The 20,654-nt window shown below is 29.3% G+C and overlaps 2 protein-coding genes across 2 annotated transcripts in view; both read right to left on the reverse strand.

The window, feature by feature from the left end:
• LOC136080283 (uncharacterized) overlaps nucleotides 1-3,727 on the reverse strand; it is an 84,426-nt gene extending 80,699 nt beyond the window's left edge. The window contains exons 1-2 of the mRNA XM_065796899.1: nucleotides 3,577-3,727; nucleotides 558-809 (exon numbers count right to left, since the gene is read on the reverse strand). Coding sequence (XP_065652971.1) covers nucleotides 558-809; nucleotides 3,577-3,727 — 403 coding nt within the window. The remainder of the gene's footprint in view (nucleotides 1-557; nucleotides 810-3,576) is intronic.
• A 4,965-nt stretch (nucleotides 3,728-8,692) lies between these two features.
• Nucleotides 8,693-20,654, reverse strand: part of LOC136080284 (uncharacterized) — a 27,264-nt gene continuing 15,302 nt past the window's right edge. The window contains exons 3-5 of the mRNA XM_065796900.1: nucleotides 14,847-15,452; nucleotides 9,027-9,088; nucleotides 8,693-8,936 (exon numbers count right to left, since the gene is read on the reverse strand). Coding sequence (XP_065652972.1) covers nucleotides 8,693-8,936; nucleotides 9,027-9,088; nucleotides 14,847-15,452 — 912 coding nt within the window. The remainder of the gene's footprint in view (nucleotides 8,937-9,026; nucleotides 9,089-14,846; nucleotides 15,453-20,654) is intronic.

Genomic DNA, 20,654 nt, shown 5'->3' on the forward strand with positions numbered 1-20,654 from the left:
GTATTCATTAAAGTTTTAAAAAAAAGAGTTGCATCAGCATTTTTATTGTATAACTCATACTAGTGAAATGATGATATATGTTAAAGTTTAAAGTAATTTCGCAATTTGTAAATCTTTTATGCTGTTTTATTAAATTCTTTACTCTAAAGTATGAAATGACATAAAGCATCACAATCATCATTTAAAACGAAACAAAAAATAGCAGAAACCAGAATTGTTCAATTAGTTCAATAAGTATAAAGAAAAAGTTTGAAGTTTGATTATTGGTAAAATATATACAATAACTGTTGCTTGGGTTAGCTTTACAAAACATGAAGCTTAAATAGAAATCTTATTAACTAAAGAAATATATTGAGAAAATCTAAATTTAAATGACTTTGCAAGTCTTTTTGATAAAAAAGATTAACTAGCTAATATTTGTAATAAATCTAATGAGACTAAAAACAATTGTTTTTTAGAAGTAAAGTTTAATAAAACTAAAAGAAAAATGTATATATTATATTTAAATGTTTATTAACTTTCTTGCATATAGTTTAAATTTATTGAACGACATATACCTTGAGGATAACAGATGTAGTTAACAATAGTGTATTTATAATTGTTGGGGCAGGGATCACCACCAAATACTTGATTATTAGATTCAATAAAACAACTGTTGGCTCCATTGCACAAACTTGGAATAAAGAAACTTGCGTTTTTTGAAGAACAAATTGAAGAATTTTTCAGACTACCATATGTTGCATTGAGAACTTTTATAAGGAAATTCGCTGGACACGTTATATTATAAGAAGAATCTTGGCACAATGTAACTGTAATTAAAAAAATATATTTTATGATTACTATTATATATCTAGCTTGTACATTGGTATTTATTATATTAGGTAATATATATTATATCTAGATAACTACTTTGGGCTTATCGATAACTTTTTAAAGAACACATAATCATTAATGATCAAATTTTTATCGATTTTTTTTTCAAGTCATATTTATATATATATATATATATATATATATATATATATATATATATATAAATATAAAAATATATATATATATATACATATTAGTGCCGGTTCTAGTGGGTCAGGTGTCATCTCCCAAAAACGATAACTAGATTTCATCAAAAGTTATTTTTATAATTTAAAAATAAAAATAACTTTTTGATGTTGGAAGTAGGAAGAAGACAAAGCATTTTTAGTATACATGCGAGAAATCTCTCCAGCTCCCGTTTTAGAGGCATGGATAAGCATTTGACTAAATAGCAATCCTATGTAATGGAACAAACAGAAAAACATAAAGAAAAAAAGATATAAATGCTGAATGAAGAAGTTGTCGCTTAGGTCTCTTATCAAAACATTCTTCTAGTTCTTTAGCTTTTCAAACTGAGTTTGAAATTTTCAGTCTTAATACAAGGCCGCCACATTCAGTTTAAAAAAAAGAACCGGGCACCCAAATGGATACAAGACGTCGGAAACACGTATTAAAACGTATAAAAATCAGTGATCAAGAAGCTATTTTTGTTATTGGTGCAACTGCTAAAGTTCTTGGACATGATCTGGACATCAAATCAAAATGTAAAAACACACACAAAAAAAAAAAAATATGACAGTCAGCAAGTAATATTAGAAAAAACAAAAAATTGACTATTATTTTCAATCTTGTACTGAAGCATGCGAGAGGAATTAGTGAGAATTAATTAGTGACAACTGACGCAAACTTAACTGCAAAAAGTCCACAGTTGCAGAAAGTAAAAGTTTTTTAATGAACAAGGTATTGCTGTTATCTAAATCTCAGCAAAAAATGTGACAAATGTAAAAGCATTGTTACCAAATGAAAGAACAAAAACTTATTATTGTTAGTTGCTGGATTTCTATTTAAATAATTTCTGATCAAAATGTTGCTGACAACAACTTTAAAAAGCAAAAGTGATAAAAAGTAATTTAAGTTACTGTTCTCTAAACTATTTTTTTTTTAATTTCTTTATTAAATCACGAGAGACTGTCTTTTAATATCTTCTTCTTTTACAAAAAATCTCAAAAATACCCCACAAATTTTTGAAATGAAAACTATGTTTTTCCAAGATCTTTCTTAAAACTCAGCTCATTTTAAGTTCAATATTATGAACCATTTTTTTAAGAAATTTTTTTCCAAAATATTGTTTAAAATAGAACTCGTTTAAACTTCTCTTTAAAAAATTCAAAAGAGAAATTTTTTTAATTGTTTTTTATTAGAAAAAAATTTTGAGTTTAAATTATTTTTTTAATACAAGATGAAAATTAAAAATCTAAGCTGAAAAAGTTTACTATAAATTTAATTTTTGTCTTTTCATATGACTTTTTTTCATTTGACTTTTTTTCATATTGAAATAAAAAATTTATGCTATGTTTATTTTTAACATCTTCTTCATTTCAACAATTTCTATTTTTTCCAACTTTTTGTTTGTTTGTCAGTTATTAAAAAGTAATATTAACTAAAGGTAAACGGGTCTCGGCGATAAGATAATTTACGTTTTTTTCTTTATCCTTGCTAATCTATTTTATATGTACTATTTCACTTTAAATACTGTCCGAATTTATAAATACGGTAACGAAAATTATAAAAAAAAAAAAAAATCTTAAGTTGAAGATACAGATTTAACTTTTGAAGGGCATTTGCTTCAATCTTTTTAGGAATATGTGATATCAGTTCGTGAAGATTTACTTGACATTCAGGAACGTGAAAGCATGAAATAAAAAAAATAAGATGCTCAAAGTAGGAGTTAGTAATAATAGGTAGAATGAAGGGGTTTTAAGTAGAAATGACAACTTTAGAATTAAACACATTTTTTTTCTATCAAAGACAAGTTAAAAATGTATTTTATAAAAAGACTTCCTTTTTGCAAGTCTTTAAAGAGCAAATTTAAGTTTCGAACAAATTTTCCTCATGCTTTAAAAACTTGCTTCGAAAGCGAGTACTTTAACAATACAGGTGATTAAAAAAAAATATCTAAAATTATTTCACTGGTAGTTTAATTTTAAGGCCAGTGGCTGCGTAAGCACGAGACTAATGGGGTTCATAGCTACTCAATACTGTTAAACATAAAAAAGGGACGACTGAATAAGCGCGAGTTTCATAAGTGTGAACTAGCATAAGTGCAAATGGTTTAAGTGAGAACTGGCGTAAGTGTAAAGCAGTTGCAAAAACTGGCACAAGTGCGATCTGGCAAAAGGCGAATCAGCATAAGTGCGTCGAATAAGTTTAAAAACAATTGCACAAGTGTCAATTGACATAAGTGCAAACTAGCATAATTGCGAAGCAGTTACAAAAACTGGCATAAGTGCGAATAAGCATAAATGCGAACTGGCATAAGTGCGCCGAATAAATTTGCAAACATTGGCATATGTGTAAGCTGGCAAAAATGCGAATTGACATAAGTGCAAAATGCTAATTTATGTTCAAGTAATAGAAAAAGTGTACTTAAGTAATTTTAAGCAATTTTAGTTATTTTTAAAACATAAGCTTTACATACAATTTTGTGTTATAGTACTATATAAGTAAAAGCTAACTAAAGAAATTAAAACTAAGCTTTTAAACTTGAACGCTGAAAAGATAATGTGTCAATCATTTTATCTCTAGATGATGTTCTCAACTTAGTGATAAAAAGTCCAGCAGCACTAAAGCATCTTTTTGTTTCAACTGATGGTGGTGGTGAAGACTTTAAAGCATAGTGTAATTTTTTTAGCATTTTAAATTATCTCTTAATAAAAAAGATGGCAATAAATATCTCTTGCTATAATTGAAAGTTCCTTTTTTCTTAGGATAGTTTAAAATAGAATCTTTTTAAGCTTGATCATATTGATTCGGTGCCTCTAAATATCTTAAAAGTCCTGCAATTCCAATTTTTTTTCTTTCAGAAATTCTTTTTATCATACACTCAAACAAAAAAGAAGATATTGTAGTATCTTGGTCTTTTAGTTTTTTATTATAAAAAAAGAAAAATATTAGGTAATATATAAAATATAGGTAGAAAGTAGTCATAGGAGTGACACCTAAATAAAATAAACAAAGAAAAAAAAATTCAACAGCAATATTAATAGTTGAAAGCAAGTGTAAACTAAATTAACTATAAAAAAATAATTATTAGGCCATTATAAATTAAATAAAAAGGCAAAAAATATGTAAACTCTCAATTAATAACAATTGTAAAAATCATAAGCAACAACAGAACAACTAAAACAAACTTTACGCAAACGGAAAGACAAGCACAAAAACTACAAAACGAAATAAAAAATTACATAACGAAAAGGCAAATACAAAAACTTCTATAAAATAAAAAAATATATATTTGTTACTCTTTACGGATACAGAAAAGCGAAGAAGATTTGGAGTGAATTATTTTTGTTTTAAATAGTTCTTTTTGTTTTTTTTTCGAACATTTTTCGAATTTCATTTCTTCAAAATTGTTACTTCGCTTATAATTGATTGTTTTACTATTATTTTATTTAAATCAATTTGTTCGTTTTACTTTTTTATTCGTTTTCTTGTTTTATAATGTTTTCAATCTTTTAGTTCTTTTATATCTTTTTCTATTTTTATTATTTTACTTTATTTTTAACTTATCTTTTTTATTTTTGAAAATAATTTCTTTCCGATTTTTTTTTGTTTTTTTTCTTTTCATCGTTAAATAAACGCTTCCGCCATTTGCGATGTCATTTCAAAGTGAATATAAAGTGAAGTTTAATATATAAAACTAATATATTTTTTAATATATAAAATTAAATAAATTTTAATATATAAAATTAAATAAAAACATCTAATATGGATGTAAAATTTTACTTTTTGAATTAATTTTCATGCAATATTTTGAGGGAGTTTAGATATATAACAGTTTTATATATATATATACAGTGCTGGCAAAAAGTCTTGCAACAAGGCACAATTTTACACAAATCAATGTTTCCACGCCAGTTGGCTCAGTGTTATTATCTTATATTTTTATCTTTAGGTATAAATATATTTATAAAGACAATTTTGTAGCTTAAACAGTTGATTCAGTGAAAATCATGGCTAAGATTCGGCAGCTCAGTAAAAAAGAAAAAGCATGCATTCAACGTCTTGCTAAAAGTGGTATGTCTCATGCAGACATTGCAACAATTTACATAGTTAAACGCACTGCAATTTGGCGTGTTGTAAAGCAGGTTATCCCCCTGTCTCCTAAAAAGAGGTCTGGACGTCCTAGAGTCACTTCGCAGCATACTGACCTCAGGATGGTAACAATGGTCAAGATGAATCCTTTAATAACCTTTGGTGACCTACAGAACAGCATACCAACACTTTCTAATGTCTCAAAGCGCACAATCCGTCACAGACATCTGCGGAATTAAACTTACCTGCACGAAGGCCATTTAAGAAGCCATTGGTAACTGAAAAGATGAAAAAAAAAGCGCATTGAGTTCTGCAAGAAGCATCAAGATTGGACAGAAGAGCAGTGGACACAGGTGATGTTCAGTGATGAGTCCATGTTTTGTCAGTTCTCTGATGTTAAGCTTTTTGTTCGTCGACCTACTAGTTCTAATAAAAAATGTATATATATATATATATATATATATATATATTTATATATATATATATATATATATATATATATATATATATATATAAAACTGTTAAAAACAAAAACAAATTAATGCAATAGTTTCTTTTGATTCAATTATCGAAACATAGGTTTCCAAACTCCATCATCCTGATTCAGACCTCCGTCTGAAAGTGCACATTCATGGCGTTGTATTTCCAGTGCCAGTTTGACTTTTCTGTTAAAATTGTTGGCCTTTTCTTTTAAATTATTTTTATTGTTTTATCTAAAATAACCATGACAATTTTTTGAATGTTCCGCTAGTACTGAATAATCCCATTTTACTTCGTATGTATTTTTCTGATGTTAATAAATGGAAGATAAGATTTTTAATTTTGTTTTGCCGATATAACATTTTTTGCAGGAGCATTCAATTTTGTACACACCTAGGGAAGAATTTACAAGGAGAGAAGGTTTTTTTTTTGTGGTTAGTATATGTTGTTAATTTTTTGGTGATTCAAAGACGATGTGTAACCTGCTTTTTCGAAAATTTTTTTTAACTTCGAGCTATTTCATGGAATCTACGGTAAAAATATATGTTTTTTTAAATTGTTAAATGTTGATTTTTAATATTTTGTTTTTTATTATGTAACTTTTTTTTAGTGGTTTTTATGATATTTTCCAGGCTTGTTTTTTTATATCCATTTTCTACAAAAGCATCAATTAGAAACAATAACTCTTGTTTAATATTTTTATCAGAGCAAAAATACACTGCCCTATGAACAAATTCTTTGAAAACTTCGTTTATAATTTTTGGATCCGTAGCATGAGTTAGAGTTAATTTGGACGTTAGTTATGGCATCTTTACGGTAAACTTCAAAACCGTATGTACCAGTTTCATTGTAAATAATAGTTATGTCAAGAAAGTTCGACTTCCATGGTGTACTGAATATTTTTGTTGGTTGTTAAGTAATTTTAAAAAGATTTTTGCATCTTCAATAGAGTTAAAACGTAAATGGGAGTCATCAACATATCTTTTAAATAACTTTGCATGAATATCATTGGAAACAGCTTGTACAATAGCATAACTTTCGTGAAACTGTAAAAACACTCTGCAGCTACTACCATAAGTCCTCAACCAATAGGTCCAGAATCCTCTAGTTCATAAATGTCGTGTTTATAAAAAAACAGCAATTCAAAAGGGATATATCTAAGTGTTTCTATTTCATCAAAGATAAATTTGGATGTAAAACTAATTAAAACTCATTTTTTAATCTCTCAATCAGGACAATTATTTCATTCTTTACTGGGACTGAAGGATATGAATTAATGATATCAAAAGACACTTAAATTTCATCCTTGTTAATTTTCCGTGATTTAGTTATGTTTAAAAATTGTTGAAGAGTTTTTTTAATGTGTATTGTTTTTATTGTGGATGGGTTGTATCATATCAGTTAAGATTTTTTTGAAATTTTGTGAAATTTTCCAATAGTGCTTACAATAATTCGCATTATGTAATTTTTTCAGGTGAGCTTTTATGACACCATACAAACGAGGTGGAATAGCATCTCTTGGGTAAAAATCTTTATATTCTTTTACCGTAAGTTGCACTTATGCCAATCTTTGCAAGTTTGTTTGGTGCACTTATGCCAGTTGCGAAATTCGTGCTTATTTGGACTCCTGATATAAATGTGTAGATTTCCACTATTACCATTTTTTACTTCTAATATCATAAAATAGTAGAATGCTCGCGTAACAAATGTGTTGCAGTTATTTAAACTATGTGTTCAAACTAATTTTTGTTTTCGATTGTCGCGCTAGTTTGACAAGGTCATCTGAAACTTCTAATTTTAGAAAAGTTAATAAAATACATCAAATAAGTTAGCAACACAATTATGGACTCCTCAAAATGGCTATTTTTGGAATCATTTTTTTACAGCCACACCTCACGGTGCGATAAAAAAAAATTTAACGTGTTGAAAGGTATTGAAAAAACCCTCATTGAGAACCATTGAGATCTTTTAAACAATTGTATAGTTAATATAATAATTCATCTTTCAGATTAATTGAAAATGTGACCCAGTATTTTAAAAACTCTTAACCTAAGATAGATAGCTAAACTAATAAGAGTTTTGGTAGCTAAACTATCAACAGGTTTGAAGATTTATCTTTGTTCTACAAAGACAAAGGCGCACTTAAACCAACTCCTATTTCTACATGTTTACACCCACATGAAAAGCTACAATGATTTTCCTTAGTATTGCTCAATGTTTCAAAATGTTAAATGATTGTTGTGTAATTTGTTTTGGTGACAGTTTGACATTAAAAAAGTAAAGTGTACCTCAATACTGTGATAAAAACTTGAATTAACATTTATATATATATATATATATATATATATATATATATATATATATATATATATATATATATATATATATATATATATATATATATATAAAGATCCAACCACTAAGGTTTTTAGACAGAAACGTAATACTACTTCAATTAAATGATAATATGATTGAATTAAACGCAACAAACAACATTCACATAAGTCAATTACACACTTTCCAAAAAACCAACAAGAAGTTCACATCAGAAAAAAGTTTCTAGTACCTCGAATGTCCTCCTCCGGCTTTGAGGACAGCTTCTATTCTTCGAGGCATAGAGGCAACAAGAGTCATAGTAATCAGGCGTTATTTTATGGGACCACGCCTCCAGTATAGCCTCCTCCAAAGTTGTCGTCGACGTCGAGTTTGCTTTTGCCACTTCTGCTTTCAATTTAACCCAGCAATTTTCAATCAGATTTAATTCCGGTGAGGAGCCAGGCCACGTAGCAAGAACATTGATGGAATTCTCTTGAAATCATGTCTTGACAATCTTTGCCTGATGACATATCGCGCCGATATGCATAAAGATGTCACAATTGCAAGTTCTGAGCTAAATATGAATATTTTTCTTTATTATTTTCAAATATTTAACAACTTTAACAACCATAGACTCCTGTTTTGACCACTAGTCAGCACAATTTGATTGCTTAGAACAGGCAGCCAAATTTTGAATCGGATCTCTCCTCTGTAATAGCCTAGGGCTTGCAGTGGCTTGAAAATTTTAACTCCAGCAAAACTCCATACTTTACTTCAAACAATTATCACAATACAATTTTTGTATATCAATTAATGATAATACTCTGACTGAGTCACTATCCTTATAGTTACAAGATTGCATCTTTTCTCTTTTCTCAGAAATACTAACTTGGCCGCTGCTTAAATGAGCTATCATTTCTAGTTCCATCAACCAAAATTCTTTCTCGTTTAAAAACCGCCATTCAGCAAAGTTGCATGCTTTTACTGTATCTGTCTCTTCATGCTTATAAAACCTTTTTTAACTGCTTTTTATATTTTTAACTGATTTTAGAACTCAAATACTTTGATTAAACAAAGTATTTGGGTAGCAAGGAAGCAACAACCTTATTGCATTTTTCAAACTTAATGCAAAACTGGACCATTTCATGTTAGAACACATCAAGAACTAAAGCAAAATTGATTTTTAAGATTTACAACAAGTGCAAAATAAAAAAAAGTGGACAATATCAATCTACACCAAAAGTAATAGGTTTAGATTTACATTTTTTGAACTTAAAAAATTAATTTTTTTAACTAAATTCCAAAATTTTAAAATGAAACCTTATTCTTTAAGAGAACATTGATTTATGGCTTTTTTTTGCGCACGATAACGAAATTATGAAAAAGAAAAAAAAAGATAATGAAAATACAAATCTCTTTTCCCATTATAAAAGTCCTCATATTAAGAGAGTACCTGTCCAAACTATTATTCGATGTATGTACTAAAGCCCTCACAGATGGTTAGTCATTTCAGATATTGAAAATGTCTTATGCAAGACCAAGTGGCACACTTTAGTTCTTAAAATGTGCACTTAAATTTTTCAGAAAAAGTAAAAAAATGAAGAATTATGAAAAACACTCAGTTGATGTAGCAACACTCTCTTAAATGTTCTACCTAGAGAATCAGTCAATGTATATACTGAAGCCCTCACAGCTACCTATTTCAGTATGACATAATCTATAATATGGGAAAACAACTCAACACCTTCAAAAAATGGAATACTAGTAAACCTTGTAAGCCATACAATCGGTAAAAATGTTTGAGGCTGAAAAATTTGAAAAGTCCAATTTCTTTCAAATTTTCACTGGAATGTAAAAAAGTTGATCACAAATTTTAAAACAAATGAACTTTTACTAAATCTAAGCAATCTAATTTTTAAAGTTCTTTTTATTAAAATATGAATTTTAAATAAATCATACTTACTTCTTGGTTTTTGACCTGAAATATGTCTATCATGCCCATAAATGTTCAATAGGATTATGGCAATGACTTTACAAAGACCATTCCATTAATCAAATTTTTTTAGTCTGAAAAAGTCTTTCAACATGGGTTGAAGTGTGCTTTGGATCATTGTTCTGCTGAAACATCCATCTTCATTTTGTCATTAGCATGTGGTAGCGATAACATACTTAATAATATCTTTGTACATATTTTTGTCCGTTTTGCCATCAATCAAATGGATAGGACCAATACAATCTATATTGAAGCAACCCCAGACCATAAAGTTTCCACCTCCAGGCTTTACTGTTGGTAGGTGGTATTGAATCATATGAATCATTTCTATGGCCTTTTTGTCAATGAACATTTTAATACCATCAGATCCAGATAACAAACTTAAATTCATCAAAAAAGTGCTTTTGACCACTATTCTCTTTCCCGATTCAAATATTCATTAGGAAATCAAGCGCACTTTTTTGATTCTTTATAGAAAAAAAAAAGGTTTCTTTGCAAAATTATACAGCATTAGAACAACGCTCAAAAATTATTTTTATTTGTTTTATTTGAATTTATAATAAGTTTTCACAGTCAAAGACAAAATTTGCTTTAGTTGTCCTATAAAAATGTCAGCAAGGGACAAAAATGAAAGTAATTATACTTGCTAGACCCCAACCAAACATGAGCATAGCTGAAATCACCTAAGACCTGAATAAAACATTGGATGCACACCAAGTTAGCCAATCAACAATTAGCAAGCTGGTGAAGAAAAAAAACTCAACTTGTACCTTGCAACAAAGAAGCCACTATTAAGCATCAACGATTGTCTCAAGCAAAAAAAGAAAACAGTGCAAAGAAAGAGCTGCATAGCAATGGACTGTAGAGCAATGGAGAAAAGTAGTTTTCTCCGATGAGTCAAACTTTGAACTTATCAATGGCAAGAAAAGGATTTTAGCTAGGAGATACAAAATAAAAAATACAATCCTTGTTTAAATATGTCAAGACTTCAAGGAGGAGGATGCTCAATTGGCATTTGGGCCTATATCATTGGATCTAGGACTGGAGGCAAACAATTGAATCTGATGCCTTGGCCCATTCACACACTTGATTTGAACCCTATTGAGAATCTTTCTATTGAGAATCTTTGAAGTTAGATGGACTGCAAATTGCAAAAAAGCAATTTCAGTAACTTGGTATAGCTCCAGATTTAAGATTAGGATATTTAACTTTTTAGAATTTTATGAGTCATTATTAGTAATTCTCTAAAAAAAAATCTATTTTAACAAAGGCTCAAGACTCAAATGCAAACGTTGGTAATTTTTTTTATCTTACTCTATCACTTATTGTATTCTAATTAAATTAAAGATAATAAAAAAGAAATATTTTTTTATACTTGACACTTGGTAATTCTGTTTTCTTATATTATTAAACTAAAAAAAATCAGATCAATCAGTCTTTTATTGTTTTCGAATACAATTCATTGCATGTATATAAATATGTAAGCCCATTTTTAACAACCTTTTACATTTGTAAATGATAACTATTTGAGAAGTGAAGTGAAGATGGTGAAGGCAAATCTTATATATATTATGCATACCTAATGAGTGTTTATAAGTGAAAGAGAATTAAAATTAAAAATTAAAATGACTTAAAACAAAAGTTTCAAATAAAGAATTCTAAGTTAAAAAATTTCATTAAAGAATTTCTTTATAAACTATATTTACTCTTAAGACCCTAATGAAAAAAAAAAAAGTGGGGAAGGGGGAGGGAGCGGCAGCATTAATTAATTTTTGGAAATTTTCCCACCCACCCCAAGCTTATTAAGACTCCCCTCCCCCTGTTTATTTACTTTTAATTGTTGTCAGCAAAAACTTTATATCTCAAAACTGAAAAAAAAAAAATCAGCCTTAAATATTAGAAAATACTTGACCGACCTGGTAAAATTTCTTGTGATTCAGCATATTAAATCCTATTGAAATTATGCTAAAACAGCTGTTCGAAATGCGCATTAGACTGCAAGCCACACTAGAATTAAACAGTCTTAAGCGTGTTTTGTAAAAAAATATTACTTCGAATTTATAAACTGAACTTTTTTATAAAAAATACTTATATAGTACCATAAAAAAATTCCTACTCCCCTATATTAAACCCCTCTCCCCACCACACAGAACCACCACCCCCGTTTATTTGATCTAGACTAAAATTCCCACCCCCTCCTTTCATTCACCCTCCCCTTGTATTAAGAACTCGAAAGTAAGAGCATTAAAAATAACTTTTTTCTTTAAAAGCAAGCCATGTTAGGCACATTTATGTTACTTATTAACTGAATTACTTAACTATTTATTAACCACAGTGTCTTTTATTATATTAATATTTATCGTTATTAATATATTAGCATCAATAAGTTAATTAATAAAAGAATATTCATAAAGAATATAATAAAAAAAAACAACAAAATAAGACTCCAATAGGAACTGAACTCGGAGCGCAGGCACCACGATCAAATTTATTAACCACTACACCACACAATATTGTATCTCAATAAGTTAATAAAGTTTAAATAATCAGTGACCTGGGTAAATAAATATTAGATATATGTACAATAGGGTGTCCCAAAAAACAACATTTTTGAAAAATATATGCAGCATCTCTTAATGTGTTCTATCTAATACAAAAACACTAGATTTAAAATTTTTTTGAGGAAAAATATTTTAAGGGGTCCCTCAAGACCCTCGAAATTTAATGGGTCCCTAATATTTTCAAAAAAAAAATTTTTCAAAAATATGTTAACCTGGTACTCAAATGAAGTGAAATTATATAAAAATTTCAAAAATAATATAGATTTTTAAATATGGAATTGTTATTTTTGGTTTTATTACATAAAAATTACGTTTTTTAACAAAAAAAAATGCATTTTTTATGTATTTTTATGACAATTTTTATAAATAAGTTAAAATTTTTCCAAATTAAATATTATTTTTAAAATTTTTATATAATTTTGCTTTCATTTGAGTACCAGGTTGACATACTTTTAAAAAACTTTTTTTTTTGAAAATATTAGGGACCCATTAAATATTCGAGGGTCTTGAGGGACCCCTTAAAATATTTTTTATTCAAAAAAATTTTAAATCTAGTGTTTTTGTATTAGATAGAACACATTAAAGGGGTCTCTGCATATATTTTTCAATAATGTTGTTTTTTGGGACACCCTTGTGTACATACATATATATATATATATATATATATATATATATATATATATATATATATATATATATATATATATATATATATATATATATATATATATATATATATATATAAATATATATATACATATATATATAAATATATATATAAATATATATATACATATATATATATATATATATATTTATACATACATACATACATACATACATATATATATATATATATATATATATATATATATATATATATATATATATATATATATATATATATATATATATATATATATATATATATGGTGAAACTTAAAGTTGAAGTAAAAAAAGTTAGATAAGTGTTTTTTAAATGGAATTTATTATTGCTCTGTTCCTCAAGAACATTGAGCACTCTATTTGTAAAATACACTAACATAATTTACATATATATACATATATATATATATATATACATATATATATATATATATATATATATATATATTTTAAATATGCGCGAAGTGTTGCTACATCAACTATCTTATAGCCTGCTGTTACAAAGGAGTGTTGCTACATTGACTATCTTATAGCCTGACTCACAACAGAGTATTGATAAATTGACTGAGGGTTGGTTAGGGCAGGCAGTCTATCATTTAAGGAAAAAAAAACATTATTCAAGTTTTGAAACTTTTTCTGGTCTAATTTATTAGCGCTCTCTTCAAAACTACAGTTTATGTAAGAAACTTTTTGACTACCATGCAAGACTATATTCATGTATATATATATTTATATGTGTATATATATATATATATATATATATATATATATATATATATATATATATATATATATATATATCTTATACTACTGATTTAGGTGAGGAGTGTGACGACATACTGAAATAGCCTGCTGCTGAGTACTTCAGTACATACATATATACTGCTATACATATATACTGCTTCAGTACATACATATATACTGCTGGGTGCTTCAGTACATATATTCAGTATATATATATATATATATATATATATATATATATATATATATATATACATATATATATACACATATATATATAGAACTCTTAACTGGTTGTCAGAAAGTTTTTCCGTATTTTGTTGACAAAAAGTAAAAATTAAAATGCAAGACCAGAATTTTTTTTTTTTTTAATAATTGATAGACTGCCTGCCCCAACCAAACCCTCAGTCAATGTAACAGCACTTCTTTGTGAGTCAGGCTAAAAGATAATCGATGTAGCAGCACTTTGTTGCAAGTCAGGCTATAAGATAGTCGATGTAGCAACACTCCTCACATGATTTACAGTAAAAAAAAAAAAAAAAACATTTTATTAAAAAAAATAAAAATAAAAACATTTTATAAAAAAAATAAAAATAAAAACATTTTATTAAAAAAAATTAAAACAAAAACATTATATTGTTAAAAACATTCAGAATGTTTTTAAAAACATTCTGGTCAATTAAATTTGCGTTTTTGCGGTTTTTTTAAAAAACGATTAATTTGTAATTAAATTAATGGTTTTTACTTTCTGACAACACACAAATGTTGGACGAAAGTCAAAAGTAATTAAAAGTGACGTATTTGTTGGCGTAAGAATCATTTTTTCCCTTCCGTACTCCCAAATGCAACAATCTATATATATATATATATATATATATATATATATATATATATATATATATATATATATATATATATATATATATATATATATGTATAACTACCATTTGTCATGTTACCTCAATGCGAACATCTTTTTCTTTTGTTTCTTTCATTCCTGAAGTTGATAACAATAATTTAAAAAATTCACTTTTAGCAGCTAAAATGACACTATGAACATAAACTTTTGTTTCTTTGATAATACGCTTTGATTTTGGTTGTTCAATTTTTGATGGTTTTAACAAACATTCAGTATTAGAATCATGTATAAGTTCAGTTTTCACTGAACTGTGAACATAACAGGGTGAACTTCGTGAGGCAAATAAATTAACTTGTTTTGGCGTTTGCAAACCAGATGCAAGTGGCATATCTCCAGACATAGTCTTATGTAAAACCTGTAAGGTCACCTCTGAAGACTGATTCACAGATTTGATCATATCATCAACTGAAAACTCAGGCTCTATGTTTAGCTCTAAATTTTTAACTATAAACGGTGATGCTGCATTGTTTGGTACTACAGATCCAATCTCAGTGCATTCTTCTTGTTTTATTGTAACCAATGGAGCATCTTGCTCTTCAAGATTTTCTTGCTCACTTAGTGTATCAGTAAACTCAAACAATTCTTTATCAACAGTATCATCATCTTCATATTCAATATTATTAATGGTTGGAGAGATTTTAGCACGCTAAATTAAAAAAACTTTGATTAAAAGTTTTTATACAATATAGAAAGATACAAACATACCAAGTTAAAATCACATTTTATAAAATATTATAAAGTATACAAACAGAAACAATCATATAACATTATAATTTGATGTAATACACAAAAAGTTAAACTTTTATTTGCCATATATACTGTTTTCTTAAATTTAAAAATACAGTTAAATTTAAAAAATTTAAAATAAGGGATGAGTTTATTTAGGAATACTCCGTGCAAAGCTTAAAAACGGTGAAAAACTTTTTAAAGCTTTATTAACTATTAAACCAACATCTGTGGAGCCAGAACAAGCTTTTTCATCAATGGGATTTTTTTGCCACGAAAATAAGAAATAGATTGGGAGATGATTATCTTGGTGCATTGAGATTTTAATGCGTCAGTTCTACAAAAAACTTAAAAAAAAAGAAAAATGTAGTTTAAAAATAAGTATAAAATTTATAAAACTTCCTCATTTTAGTCTTTCAAAAACTTGTTGTTTTTTTTTTAATCAAAATTGACTAAATTTACACCCCATAGATTATTTAATGGCTGCTGTAACATCTAATTGATAAAATTATCTGGGTAATACTTGGGTATTACCCGGGTAAATATTTTTCGGCCGGGTAATGGAAACACTGATATATATCTGTCAGGTCAGATTATCCTGCTACTGGTAACATGTAACTCAGTACAATCTGCTTCATGTCCTGCTGCCTTGTAGGACATGCCTTTTTAGGCAAAGGCTAGGAGATGCAAACTCCGACTTGAAAAATAAATGTCCTCTCGCCTTAAGGCTCTTGGTTGAGTAAAGGCTAGAGATGATGTCTCGATAAAAATATTCATCTTGGGCAAGAATTAAATGCATCCGGCTACTGTCTTGTATAAGGCCTCCTAGGCAAAGACTTAAGGGGTAACAGATTCTATCTGCTGACCAGCCTCGCACCCCTTCTTCATCTATTAGGCTGGCACAGATGTATTTTTAATACATTGTTTCCAGTTTAGGATGTTGAAAGCTCTATCTTCTTGACTCAATGCATGGGTTTTGCTTGTGTCTCTGTTTTTATGACTAGGCAACTCATTCTATTATCTCCTGATGAGGGTACAGATGAGGGTACAGCTCTAAAAATCAGTTTTATAGTTCTGAGGCCGGCTGTAGTCAGAATTCCCAAACTCTGTGGTAGCTCTCAGAGAGGCTGATCCCATCAACAGCTGAAAAATATCAAAGTATTAACAGAACCATGTTGCGCATGGTGTCCCTGTTTGTACTTTTGGTGTGCATTGCGGAGGTCACATTTGGAGCCCTTTGTTACGGCTTAGGGTTTATTAATAGTAAAGAGGCAATTGCTTGGGCTATTAGACAGTGTTCTGAGTACTATCTATGCTTTGAGTGAAGTTCTTTAACAAATTTAAAAATGAATAAAGTACAAAAAACTATAAAACACAAATAAACATCATCATCACCAAGTTCTCTAAACCTATCATTCACTAATATTCGTGGTCTTCGAAGTAACTTTTCTTCTGTTGAGTCTTATCTCTTGCAAAGCTCACCAGACCTACTTGCTCTTCATGAGACTAATTTGAGTTCAGCTGTCTCATCTTGTGATCTTAGTGTTGATGGTTATCTTCCTTAAATTCATAAAGACTCTAATAGCTACATGCTTGGCCAGGGCATTTATACTCATAAGAATTCACCCATTTGTCATGAAACTAGGTTTGAATCCACAGACTATTCTTTCATGTGCTTTGGTTTAGCACCACTTCGCTCTTTCGCCTTTCTCTTTGTTCTATATTGCTCTCTTTCATCTCAAGACTGCACTCTTTTTGATGTTATTTCTGATCATATTGACCAAGACCTCTCTCTTAATCTATCAGCCTATATTGTTGTTGTCGGTGATTTTAATGCTCATCACACTGAATGGCTTGGCTCTAGTGTCAGTGATTCTGCAGGCATCAAAGCCCACAACTTTTGCCTTTCTCAATCTCTAACTCAAATAGTCAACTCTCTTTCGCAGATAACCCGAATCATTTACCTTCTCTACTCGACTTATGTCTTGTTTCTGATCCTAGTCAGTGCTCAGTTTCTCCACATTCACCCTTAGGTACTTCTGATCACAGTTTGATCTCTCTAAAACTAATATCTCATTCTTCTTCATCACCTGAATCCCCCTATCATTGTACCTCTTACAACTACCTTAAAGCTGACTGGGACTCTTTCCGTGATTTTCTTTGTGATGGCCCTTCTAGGGAAAAATCTTTCGTCTTCCTGTCGACAAATGTGCTTCTTACATAACTTTGTGGATTCAGACTGGCATGGAATCTTTTGTTCCCTCTCAATGATTCTAAGTTAAGCCTCACTTTCCTCCATGGTTTTCCTCACAATGTGCTGCTGTGATTGCCAATCAAAACTGTTACTTTCTTATCTATCAGCAAAACAATTCTCCAGAAAACAGACGTCTGTTTATTACTGCTAGAATCAAAAAGAGTTTTGTCTAACGCCAAATAATTTAAATAATTAAAGGATTTGAAACAAATAAAACAAATTATTTTCTAATATTAATAAAGAATATATTAGAGTAACTGATCAGATGCTAAAGAGTTATTTTTTGTTTATTATAGATACGAAATATTGAATAATTTGGTTGTCATAGGATGTGATGGGACCAATATTAAGACTGGTCACAAAAGTGGAGTAATTAAACTTTTCGAAGCAGAATTACAACTCCACACAAATAAGCTACCCCTTCACCACTTTTTAATACATTTGGATGGACCTACAGCAAATAGGTTATTGCGAATTTGATTACCCTTGTAACATATCATGAAGGTGTATGCACCAATTTGGTTTTTAATTAAGGCTATTTCATCATGTAAGGATGGTGCCCATCATGTTTGGCAAACAATTTACAAGTTTCACTATTTTTCTAATGACCTAAAGCAGTAAATGAACCAGTAATTCAGCGCAATCCTTATATTTCACATCCTAAAATAATCTTTCGTATATGCTCTTAAATTTTAGGAAAAACATTCAGGAACTTGCTATTAGGTGCATTCTTCAAGATCTGAGCAACATGGGCTAAGAACATTCAAAATTTCAAAATTGGACTTTGGTGCAGAAGAGTATGCTAATCTTACTAATTAGAAAGAAAACACAATATCTAAACCACCAATTCTAGCCAAATATTCTGTTGAACATATTGAAATGTATGCTGCTTCTTGTAATAACAATTACAAGAAGCAGTTGCATTTTTTTTTCTCAGTATCTTTATGAAATTATAACTCATTAAATTATTTTTAAAACACTTTGTGTAATTAACTATTTTGTTATTTGAAAGCTTCACAAACAAAATTATTAAAGAAATTCATTCAAGCATATATAAAAATAAAAATGTTTTATCATGAAAATTATACAATGTAAAAAAAATGTTTTCGCATTATCACCATTGTGAAAGTAAAAGTGGTTGTTGTCAACTAAGATACTCTCCAAATGATCATATAGCCATACTTTTTCTTTGAATACTTCTTTGAATTTAAATCTATAAATAGACAGCTTTTTATTCAAAATAGCCCACAAATGTTTCAGATCTCCAATTTTGGTGCGCCTTAGGCCAATTGAGACAAAACTTCATATAGCGCTTGATTATCATTATTTATGGCGAGCAACCCCCCCCCCCCATGTAAATTAATTTATTTTAAGTATCTTATAATAGTTGGAGCAGAAACTTTAATTTGTTTGTGCTCTCACATATCCCTAGCCAGGTCTTTGGAAGATTTGGTTCTAGTTAAAAGTAAAATCATGTTGAGGAAACAACTGTTTATAGGAGTTTCCACTTGGAAATTGGTGTCCTGGAGGATCACAATTTTCTTTCAGTTAGAGCTAGTTCACAATTTTTATTCATAATAAAAAAAAAATTTTTTTAAACATTTTTGCTTCCAACAAGGGTGCAAGCAACCACTAATTAAAGTTGGAAGTTACTGGAAGAGAAAAGATGAAGAGTGTAGAGCAAGATAACGATTGACGGGCGACTTAAGGTATTGCAAATTATATGAATCAGGAAAGCAAGAGGAAGGAAGCGAAGTCCAAAGAACTGATGTTTGAGGAAAAAAACTAGACAGAGTTTTTGGAGCACTTATGAACAGTCACAGAAAAAGGATGAGACTTAATTGAATGATGAGTAACACGAGAATGAAGAGCAGTGCCCGTTATAGTATTTGTAGAAAAAAGAGAAGAGAAGCAACATTATGACGATGTGATAATGGTTGGAGGTTGGCTGCAAGAGCAGGTCCAACTATGTTTACAATGCGTTTTTGCACCTTGTCTAAAAGAGAAAGGGCATCATTAGAAGATCCGCCCCAGATATGGCAACAGTATTCCATACAAGGCCGGATTTGAGATTTATAGATAGAGAATAGAATCCGAAGTAAGAGAAAGTGTTGAGCTCGATAACGAGATGCAACCTTAGCTAACTTTGCAACTGATTTGATATAAGGTTTCCAAGAAAGATCGGAAGTAAGAGTTAATCCAAGAAGATGAAGAGTAGATGACTCATCGAGTACATCACCGTTCATAAATATGGGAAGATCTAACTTATTGCGATAACAATTGGCTGAAAACTTAGCCAATTGTTATCGCAATAAGTTAGATATTCACAGCATGGGGTTCACAGATGGTTGGTGAACTTCAATACAGATAAAAAAGTTTTATTTGTATTGAAGTTCACCAGCCACTGTGAGCCCCATGCTGTAGCAGAAGTGAGATCCTTTCAAGCCCCTTTTTCAAATGCCCCCTTCGAAGCAATCAGAGTGTTGGCTTCTTATCACAACAAGAATAACTGGTAGTATCATCAGCAAAAAATCCAACTTAGATGTGAATAATATCTGGAACTGTTAATGTAAATTAAAAAGAGTATAGGGCCAAGGATAGAACCTTGAGGAACCCCTGAAGTTACAGAATAAGAAGAAGAGTGCTGTCCATCGAGGACAACTTTTATACTACAATTGGAAAGGAAGGATTCAATAATCTTAAAGATGTTGCCAGATACACCATAAGAAGAAAGCTTATGGAAAAGACCAGCATGCCAAACTTTATCAAAAGCTTTTGAAATGTTAAGAGTAATAGCCTTAACCTCTCCACCTTTATCTAATGCACGATAAAATCTATCGGTTATTACTGTTAGCTAATCAGCTGTAG

This window comes from Hydra vulgaris, chromosome 05 (genome assembly GCF_038396675.1).
Source record: "Hydra vulgaris chromosome 05, alternate assembly HydraT2T_AEP".
NCBI lineage: Eukaryota > Metazoa > Cnidaria > Hydrozoa > Anthoathecata > Hydridae > Hydra > Hydra vulgaris.